This window comes from Herpailurus yagouaroundi, unplaced genomic scaffold (assembly GCF_014898765.1).
Source record: "Herpailurus yagouaroundi ecotype Mexico unplaced genomic scaffold, PumYag 77, whole genome shotgun sequence".
Lineage (NCBI taxonomy): Eukaryota > Metazoa > Chordata > Mammalia > Carnivora > Felidae > Herpailurus > Herpailurus yagouaroundi.
Window position 1 is genome coordinate 73939220 of NW_024412388.1, and position 11310 is coordinate 73950529.

An 11310-nucleotide genomic window follows, 5' to 3' on the forward strand; every position below is an offset into this window, starting at 1 on the left:
CCTCCATTTCATCCTTCTATGTTTTACACACCAGTAGCAGCTCTACCAGTAGTAGATAGGCTAAAGCTTAAAACATGCCACTTTCTTGAATAATGCTGTTTAAGCTGACTTCTAAATTACTCTCAAACCAGCTACAGATTTTCTATGTAAATTGAATGTAACTAAATGTTTTGATGTTCTTTTCCCTGAATTATGAAATATTATATGAAATATTATTGAAAATGTTTGTTTGGGTCTTCAGGCCAAATCTGTCAATATATCCTTGAGAGAAAAAAACACGTAATGGGAGTCATTAAAGTCTATGGTAAACTGAAAAGTAAAGATTTAATAATTTAAAAGAAAAACTACCAATGGAATTATGTTAATTATAAATGCAAAAGGGACCTTCAAAAAGTCAGTCTGGTGTTTTATATTTAACTCATTCATTTTCTTCCAGTAAGTCTGTGAAGTAGGTATTACTATTCATATTTCCAAGATGAAAGGGAAAATAGAAGAGGTTTAAAAACTTGGGGTTCTGGAGTCAAACAGACCTGAGGTGAAGTCGGGTTGTGGCACCTGATTGCTTGGTAATTCTGGATAACACTGTAGTTTCCTTTTCTGTTAAATAGGGGCAGTAGTATTTACATTAGAGAGTTGTTGGGATTAAATAATGTAGGTAAGATACTTTAGCATGTAACCAAGGTATAAAAAAACACTCAGAGGGAAGGCAGTGTAATTACTATAACAAAACTGAAGATTCCAGAGCAACTTGCTAACTCAAAGTCACAACACTAGTAGCTGAGATAAAAATTCAACTCTTTCAAAAACTTTTGTAAAAAGAAGGGGACAGACTTCTAATAAACTGTAGATATTAATATTTCCTCTCTACTGTCTCTGGCTTGCTGGGAGTGCATATAAATGTCAAAAGAAGAGTACTGTACACATAGAAAATGGGAATGTTACTATATAAGCTAGTCAATTTACATTAGTCTAACTCTAATTAGGTAATGGAGTAGAAGGGATGCAGGGCAAGTCGAAGGGATCTAACTATCTTCTTAAAATTATTTTATGCACTCCTTAGGTCCATTTATTCAAATCTAGTGTAATCATTACTGAAGATAAGTATTTTTCAAATATTATCTGACCAGTATATTTTTAGATGAAAATAAGGCCCCTTTATCAAATACCAGAACTGTTGAGCTATTTTCCAGAACCAGTAATGGTATAAATTGATGATCTGCAGACTAGGGTTCTACTTGTATTCTGCGAATGAGACCAAGATGTTCCAAAATTCAAATTAAAAAAATCTCAATCTGTAGAATTTTTTTTAAATCACTTTTAAGCTTTTCTCTTCCAGAATTTTCTTAAACCTTTGAAATCCATAACCATGTATTAGATCAAAAATATAAGTAGCAGAGGAATGTTAGGAAAAATACTTGTAATTAGTCCAATGACTTGTTTGTTCACAAAGCAATCATTTTTATATTACAAACATACACTTTATTTTCTTATAATGTTATTTCAAAGAATCCCATAGCTCCAATCTGATCTACCATCTGACAAACTTTGAAAGCCAGTAATATATTTTATTCTACACGGATTTTTAAAAGGGTCTCAATTAATTTCTGGAATAGGTTTATCCTAAGAAAAAGCTTTGCTTTATAATGGTTTTGAAATTTTTTTAAGTAGCAAAACCTTTTCTCTTCAAATGCAATTTTTATATGCATTTAATAATGATGAAAATGGTACACATTTAAAAAATTCGTATTTGTAGTATTTTCCTTATTAAAATACGTCAATCAAAAATTTGAAACCTGTGGTTATGTTTGACAATTTATTTCTATATGTTGTTGCACATAAACAAGTAATTGTGAACGGTAAGTTTTCATACTACCAATTCTGTTATCGTATTTCCTCTTGTTCTTGATTCAACTGATTCAGGAGCTCAAAAGTGGAGTAACAGAAAATTTTGCTGCTAATTTTTAGTACTGGCAAATCTAATAGTTCATGTTGTATTTCTTAACCATTTTCTTTTACCCTACTTTGCCAAGAGCAATCATTATAATTCTATTCTTGGAGTCCTCCAAATTTTATATTTTTATTTTTCAAAAAAATTTTTTTAAATAATTTTTTAAATGTTTATTTCTGAGAGAGAGACAGAGCCCAAGCAGGGGAGGGGCAGAGAGAGAGAGGGAGACACAGAATCCAAAGCAGGTTCTAGGCTCTGAGCAGTCAGCAGAGAGCCGAACGCGGGGCTTGAACTCACGAACCATGAGATCATGACCTGAGCTGAAGCTGGATACTTAATGGACTGAGCCACCCAGGAGCCCCTTGTTTGTTTTTTTAATCAGCAAATCAGATACCACCACCAGACCCAATTATTTACCTAGGATTTATTACATGCTGGGACTATTCTAAGCAGTGCATTTATAAACTCATTTACTCCTCATAACCACCCTATGAGATAGTAACTATTATCTCCAATTTATAAACGAGGAAAGAAGCAGAATTATCAAGTAATTTGTCCAAGATCATCAGATGAGTAGCAAAGGACTTTCTGAAACCTAGATAGTCTGGTTCCAGAGCCTGTGTTCTTAAACACTACTCTAAACTCCTTCCTGATACAATCAAGACTGAACAGCAAATTAAGTTGAAATCATTTGCTTACTGGTTCATATTTTTTAATAATTCAGGTAAGTTGATTTTTTTCTCTCAGAAGGTACTCTGGTGGGCGCCTGGGTGGCTCAGTCAGTTGAGCGTCCACCTTCGGCTCAGGTCATGATCTCGCCATCCCGAGTTCGAGCCCCATGTCAGGCTCTGTGCTGACAGCTCAGGGCCCGGAACCTGCTTCAGATCTGTCTCCCTCTCTCTCTGCCCCTCCCCCACCCACACTCTGTGTCTCTCTCTCTCTCTCTCAAAAAGTGAATAAACATTAAAATTAAAAAAGAAGGTACTCTGGTTTGGTCATTAGCCAGATCTTCAAAATGATCCCTCAGAGATAAGGTAGGTATAAATGCAGAATAGGAAGTACTAAAAACCAACAAAATAATGGATTTAATTAAATAATAATTAAATATAAAATATTTTGAAGGAAAAAGGAAAGCAGTGCAACTACAAGCATCTTGATGAACCAAGATCTTTTTTTTTTTTTAATTTTTTTTTTTTTCAACGTTTATTTATTTTTGGGACAGAGAGAGTCAGAGCATGAATGGGGGAGGGGCAGAGAGAGAGGGAGACACAGAATCGGAAACAGGCTCCAGGCTCTGAGCCATCAGCCCAGAGCCCGACGCGGGGCTCGAACTCCCGGACTGCGAGATCGTGACCTGGCTGAAGTCGGACGCTTAACCGACTGCGCCACCCAGGCGCCCCTAGATGAACCAAGATCTTAAAGAGAACAGGTACTAGCTATGGAAATAGAGGCATACGATTAAGGAGAAATATAAAAGTTCTACAATAACTGCGTCCAGAAGAAGCTGAAATCATTAAGATATGAAAACCTTAAATGAATGAGGACACAGGAAAAAAGCACCCAGCTTCCTTAATCAAGGTCAAATTCACAGAACTGCAAAGATTATAAAAATATGAGAAAAATAACCCATCTATTGGAATACTACATTTAATCTTATAAATCTTAGATAATGGAAGCCAAAAAATTTTTTATAGAAAAAAATAGCTGATCTATGCTTATCTTCAGGAAAATCCCAGGAAATTTTTAATCTGATGGTCATGTATGGTTTGAAAAAAATACCTATTAAGGTTAGCAGTCAGACTGGGATCACTTGAAATCTGTGCTCACTAACATCTCTTTTTAGATACATTTGGGATGTTTACGAAGTCCTTATAAATAAAATAAACAAATGAAAGATCTACACTTCGATGATAATAATTAAGTGTTATAAATGGATAACTGCCAACATAAAGAAAATCTCATTTTTTATACTCAGCATGTGTAAGTGAAATATATGAAAGTCTTTCACAAGTGTCGACAAAGTTCAAGTATATTTTCAGCGTGTGTGTGCATGTATATACATATATATATATTTTTTAAATTACCTTTTCTGTCTACCAATACATAGTTGATCAAGTAACTCCCCGGCTTACAAACTTCCATGGCTCCCACAGCCCTTAAGATAAAGTCCAGACTTCTTGGCATGACTTGTGAGACAGGATGTCCTGGTCTCAGGACTGTCCTCTGGACTCCTCACCTGCCACCTTGTACTCTGGGTCCCAGTCTCCTGTAGCCAGAGACGCCACTTTGATTCCCTTTTCTTCTGCTCATCTGGGTACATTTTCCCTCAATTCTCAAATTATGTTTCACCTCTTCCGAGCTTTGTCTTCTTTCCCCCCAGCACACCACACCGATCACTTTGGGTTTACCTACTGGCTTATTGGTCTACTCCCCACTGATTGTAAGGACTGCCCTTCAATATTTGTATCAATAGAGTCTGTCTAGGTGTTTAGTATATAGAAAGCTCTCAATACGTGTTTAATGAAAAAAAAATCAACTTTTCCAACTTAGTAAAAACAGTCTCATTCAAAGGCAAAAACTTATGAAATACTATATGCTAAAGCCTGTGGATTCAGAAATAAACTGTCCTAGATTTCAAAGAGCATAATTTATTGGAAGAGAAAAGCAACATAATATAGTGAAGGTTAAGTGTATATCAAGGTATCCTCAAGTGTTTTTGGGAATACAGAGGTACAGCTAACATAACCTGAGAGTGCTAGTGGTGGATAAGTAAGGGAATTGAAATTAGGGAAGCCTTCCAAAAAAGAGGGGAACAACTGAGCTAAATCTTTAAAGACAGCCCAAGTAGAATTTGTTTACTCTAGGAATTGAGGGGGGAAAAAAGTAAGTTATCTATGGGATTGCTTACATAGTCTCTGCTCTTTACTGCTTCATCTGTCTGTGCCCCAGTGCAGCATTTCACGTAGCTGCTGTGGCAGCAACTGGCCTTACATTATTCCATAATCTTAGCTAATAGTGACCGAACTTGAGCTAGAAAAAAATCCCTGTCTGAAGTATTTCAAAAAAAGTAAACGAGGAAGAATTAATCCCCTTCTCATGGGAAGAGCTAAAAGATACAACACTAAGGAACTGGCAGTTACTATGCTGTCCCACCACAAGGAGAAAGCCAATCAGTAGTGGAAAAAACAAAACAAAACAATGGTCCCTTCCCTTCCCTTCCATCCAAAGACTCTATATATGGACTAAGCTGAAGTTACTCATGCTACTTAGTAAATACTAACTGTATTCATATCCTTTCTTTCATTAGTTTATGTTTTTTCTTCAAACTACAAATTAGTACACGCTTCACAATTAAGCATGTGCTTACAAACATCCTTGTTTGTAAATGGTACTTAGGTACATAGTTATGAGCAAAATTAGTAGGAATACAGCTTATCAAAAAATTTCATTCTATGAAGACTTAACATAGTCCAAAGTAGGATATAATTTAAAAAAAGATTGTTTCTTTACAATGTCATGAGTGCCACCACAGATGTATGCATAGGAAGTAGTAAAGGTGTGACAGATATGAGGTCTGAAAAAGTGGTATTTGAACGGACATTTAACAAGTAATAAATAGCAACTGTCCAAAAAAAAAAAAAGAAAATTTCATTCTAGCTAGTATTGTGATGTTTAGTAGGTCCTTTATAATCAAAATGGGTAGGGGAGAACAAGATCAAATAAAAATAATGGAGTACACATTTGTAGAATGATAAGGGATTTCAAAGACATCCTATGCTATTAAGTTTTGTTATTATTATTATTTTTTAAAGCATACTTCTGGCTATCAAAGGCTAAATTTAGCCTGTGAAATGAGTAAGCATTACTAAAAACAATTAGCCTCATCTCTGGAAAGACATATCAGCTCTGGAAAGCATACAGCTAAGCAAGAACCAAAATAAATATTCTGGTTGCACTTATATATAAGTTAGGAAAACATTGCTGTTTGATGAATACATTTACAATTTTCTCTCCTAAAGAATTTACATTCACAATGATTTACACACATACACAAATGTATTTAAGTATTTTCAATGTTTTGAATGTAAGGCACTAGTCTATATATTACAGATTTTTCCTTTTAAATTTTAGTTTTAAATTAGAACTAAATTTAACTATGATTTCATAATTTTTTAAAGTTTTTTTATTTGGAGGGGTGCCTGGGTGGCTCAGTCGGGTAGGCGTCCGACTTCGGCTCAGGTCATGATCTCGCAGTTTGTGAGTTCAAGCCCCGCATAGGGCTCTGTGCTGACAGCTCAGAGCCTGGAGCCTGCTTCGGATTCTGTGTCTCGCTCTCTCTCCGCCCCTCCCCTGCTCATGCTCTGTCTCTGTCTGTCTCAAAAATAAATAAAACATTAAAAAAAAAAATTTTTTTAAGTTTATTTATTTTTGAGAGAGACAGAGGGAATGCGAGCAAAGGAGGGTAGCAAAGAATCCCAAGAAGATTCTGCAGGGTCAGTGCAGAGCCCAACATGGGGCTTGAACTCACAAACCCACGAGATTGTGATGTGAACTGAAATCAAGGTCTGAGCTACTCAGCCATCCCAACTATGATTTCAAAATTAAGCCTTAAGCCAGGGCTAAGATAGAAAAAAATATTGCACATATTTACCTATGATCTCATACCAGTAATCCAGAGGGCAGTACTGCACACATTAAATTAAGTACTACTTCTATACTTCATTGTGGTTTGCATCTAATATGCCTTGTCCAATGCCATACTTTTATATGTCCAGCAATATTTCTAAGAGTTTCTGGCATGTTTTGGTTCCACTAGGCTTCTTAAAACCACTCATCAATTTTGTGCAGCAGTGTGCTAGCAAATGCTTAATGAGAAGTATACTGTAGTAATTGGGAGTAAGGAGTAAAGAAAATACAATGGACACAGCATAAAGTCATATTAGGATAAGACCCACTTGTACTTACATACAACAATCATTTCAGCTTGTAATTATTTAGGCATACTAACTGGAAGACTACTTGCCTACGGTTACTGAGCTGTAAGTGGTCAGAATTATCAAGATACCACACAATTAATGATGAAAACTGAACAGGAATATAATTTGCAATGTGTGACTCAAGTTTGATTCTAGCAAAAGTATAACATAAAAATAGTATACTATTGGAGGATTACTGAGAAAGGGCAGTAAATAATAATAGAGTATATGCACTTGGTTTACAGTTTAGGAATATTTGATATCAATTAAAGTAGAACCTCTCAATTTACCCTTAATTATAAGACACTGTCTGTGATGAACACTGTTTATTATAAAACATTCCTTGTTCAATTCTTGTAAGTTTGGTATCTTAGGAAAGAATTGTTGTCGGCTAAGCAGTAGTATGGACCATAGAAAAAAAGCACTATGACTAGAGGAATAGAGCACTATGACATATAGATTCCTTCCTCAATTTGTCCCATGTGAATAGCTCATTTAAAAAAAAAAAAAAAATTACACCCCCAAAAATCAAGTGGAAGGGTTTTACTAGTCAAGTCATACATTTTAAATCTACTTAAAATTTAAAAAAAATGTTTTTTTGATGTTTATTTTTGAGAGACACAGAGAGAGAGAGAGAGAGAGAGAGAGACAGACAGACAGACAGACAGACAGAATCCGAAGCAGGATCCAGGCCCTGAGCTCTCAGCACAGAGCCAGATGCAGGGTTCGAACCCACAAACTGTGAGATCATGACCTGAGCCAAAGTCGGACGCTTGACCGACTGAGCCACCCAGGCGCCCCTACTTAAAATCAAATTTTTAAAACTTCTTGTTTAGACATGACCTACATGCAGTGAAGACTAATTCCTATGTATGGAAATCTTCTAAACATGAAAAAATATCAATGGTATATGTGAATCAAGAAAATGAAAAAACACAGAAGGCTTGGAACCTATTTCTGGGACACCAGGAATTTCAGGTTCACAACTAAGAAATCAAATATTAAAGGGGCACCTGGGTGGCTCCGTCAGTTAAGTGTCTGACTCTTGACTTTGGTTCAGGTCATGATTTCATAGTTTGTGAGTTTGAGCTCTGCATTGGGCTCCATGCTGCCAGTGGCAGAGCCTGCTTGGGATTTTCTCTCTCTCTCCCCACCTCTCTCAAAAGAAACATTAAAAAAATGAAAAAAAAATCAAATATTAAGTAAGTTTTGGTTAAATATTAACATTTAAAGCTTGTTTTCCTTTTAGAACTATAAAACTATACTCTGTGTTAGAAACAAACCTTCACTACCTAATAAGATAGAATTATAGTCTGAAAGCTTTCTAAACTCTAACACTTCAAAATAGAATTCAGTATGTACAAGTGAAAGAGAATATTAAAAGGAAATCTAACACAGAGATGTGAACTTTTTTCCTTACTCCGAACAAGGGAACTCACTAATTCAGTTTTATTTGGCTTACATAAAGGATCTTTTCAGGCCACCTTCTGATTTTAAAAAGTATAAGGGCTTTGATGAAAAGCTTTAAAAATTGAGCGAGCTTATTATTAATCTGAACAATGAATCAAAACATAGCTGATTTTATTGGACAGTTAGAACTATCTATCCTTGGCTGTTTTCAGGTGTTAAAGAGGAGATTAGGTATCTGTAAATATTAGTGATAGCTGTGTAAATTAACATAAAGCTGTCTAAATTAACAAAGAATTTTCTTTGTTAACCAGATAAAAAGTTATAGTTTACTGCCTACAATTATGTGCCAGGTAATAGGTGCTACACTTTCGTCTCAAATTTCATTGTAAAGACGGAGTTCTTCTTACAAATGAATATAAGCATCTAATTAATTCTTCTTTGTCATCATGTGGCCAGAAGTTAGGAAGACTGGAGGACTTTAGGATCCAGTCATGCTACAATAATTCGGCAACCTCTCTGCTGAACAACCATGATAGAATGAGGTCCTGGTATGTAACCTTACTTTTCCTTCCTATTTGTTTTAAATTTTTTTTTTCAACGTTTTTATTTATTTTTGGGACAGAGAGAGACAGAGCATGAACGGGGGAGGGGCAGAGAGAGAGGGAGACACAGAATCGGAAACAGGCTCCAGGCTCTGAGCCATCAGCCCAGAGCCTGACACGGGGCTCGAACTCCCGGACCGCGAGATCGTGACCTGGCTGAAGTCGGACGCTTAACCGACTGCACCACCCAGGCGCCCCCCTTCCTATTTGTTTTAATTGATCTAGTGGGCCAGACAGAAATCAGTTGAGTTTTTAAAAATACAAAATGTAAAAGCTAGAGACTTCTTTATATTTAACTTGATTAAACAATTTAGTATTTCACCTTATCTCAACTACACCAACTAATGGAAGAGAGATCCTAGAAAACAATACCTTTTTTGTTTCAAATTGTGCTTCTTCCTGACAGCATCCTCTACAGTCAGGATCCAGCTGAAGCAGGTTAAACTGTCCAAGAAGATCACAAGAGCTGCAGAGTAAGTTGCTGGAGAAGCCCAACTCTCTGCAAGCCTCCGATGAAAACTCTGCCCCAAGTGCACACACCTGAAAATAAAAAAAAAAAAGAGAAATAAAACATTATTCCATATTTGTATCACAAAACTTCCCAGAAAGGAAAAACTAGGGTTAACCAAATCTAACACACTGGAGATGAATTTCCGAAATGCCTCATTTAGAGACAAATTGTTAAATATTTTTGAACTCTATAACCTTAGATGAGTCTTTGGCTCTTCCTACTTCCCTCACAATTTTTTTCTTAAAAATTTGCTATTTTTCAGCTTAGCTGAAATATGAATTAATATGCTTTCTTTATGATGTGTATATTACATACAATACCTTTACTAAACACTCAAGTTTTTTTTGAAAAGGAATTTCCTTAGAAGATAAACCAATGCCCCTGTTGATATGGGTCTATAGAGTAATACTAACTTCTAGACTTCTCTTCATTCACATCTAGCAGTGGAAAGGTGAAGAGGATGGAGAAGAGCAGGGGCACATCAGAAATAAAACTATGGGGGCACCTGGGTGGCTCAGTCGGTTAAGTGTCCGATTCTTAATTTCAGCTCAGGTCAAGATCTCATGGTTTAGTGAGCTCTAGCCTCACGCTGGGCTCTGTGCTGACAATGTGGAACCTGCTTGTGATTTTGTCTCTCTCTCTCTAAAAAATAAACATTAAAAAAAAAAAAAAAAAGAAATGAACTTTGGGGATTAGGTACCAGCTCCATCACTTAAAAGATGTTGTGACCCTGAGCAAGATAACCTTCCTCAGCTTTAATTTCCTCACTGATAAAGCAAGGACAAAAATGCTTACATAAAAGAGATTGCAGTACAGATGAATGAAATGAGTTATGTAACCCATCAAAACAACCGGCAAAGGTGGGTTTATCTGTTCTCATCCCTTACCATTGTCTCATGCATGTCTCAGTGAATATGGTATAGCTTCACCTAAGGTCAATCTCTCTACCTGTGCTTTGGAGTCTATCTTCTGCCATCTCCACAGGGATTTTAATTTAGTCGGTAACTCAATTCTTCAGTGTATTCAAACCTTATGGTTCTAGCCACTTTCCCCCACCTTCTGTCATTTCTGAATTGTTACTATAGTCCAGCTTCTGATCCTACCACTTGACTAAACTTGCCAAAAATCATTAAATGCAAAGACATTCAAAACTGTTCTGGCTCTAGCTGTTCCTTCCATGGGCTTGTCTTCCTTCTCCTTCCTTTTCTATGCATGCATCTCTTAAGCACTTCTGTTTCCCAGTCTATTTTTGGCTTTTTCTTGCTTTACATATATTCTATAGACGACCGTATCTTTCCCAAGGCTTCAAATACCCACTTATTGAAAACTCTTGAGTCTTTTTGAGTGTCAAACTTCCAAAGCCAACAGCCTACCTGACTTCATTATGTTCCACAGGCATTGCAAATCAAAAAAACTCCAACAGTGAAACTTACCTTTTCTGCTTAAATCTATTCCTCCCAATGTATCCAATTATTTTAGTAAAATGGCACCATTTTCCCTGACCACCTAGTTGCTGAGGTCAGTCATTCTTCACCATTCTTACAAGCAATTAACAAGTTTTGACAATTCTATTTCTTAAAGAGCTCTCAAATCATTTCTTGTCTCAGTGGCTTTAATGGTCACCAGTCCTACCTTTCTTTACTTCTCCAATCCCATTCTACTTTTCAGCTATAACAAATTCCTGGAAGAATAAAACTCCCACTCATACACTTGCTCAAATTTTTCTTACATCTAAGGCTCCTTTTTCAACTTATTTCAAGAACCTGATTAGTATCAGTCTTCCAGGAAGCCTTCTGTGTGTGTGTGCGGGATGGGGTCGGAGAGGGAAAGAAAGGTAAGACTAAATAAAAAAAAAAAATAATT

The 11310-nt window shown here is 36.2% G+C and overlaps 1 protein-coding gene across 2 annotated transcripts in view; it reads right to left on the minus strand.

Annotated features, from left to right (window-relative positions):
- SELENOF (selenoprotein F) overlaps nucleotides 1–11310 on the minus strand; it is a 58562-nt gene that overhangs the window by 40186 nt on the left and 7066 nt on the right. For both annotated transcript variants that reach the window (XM_040470875.1, XM_040470876.1), the window contains exon 2: nucleotides 9309–9476. In XM_040470875.1, coding sequence (XP_040326809.1) covers nucleotides 9309–9476 — 168 coding nt within the window. The remainder of the gene's footprint in view (nucleotides 1–9308; nucleotides 9477–11310) is intronic.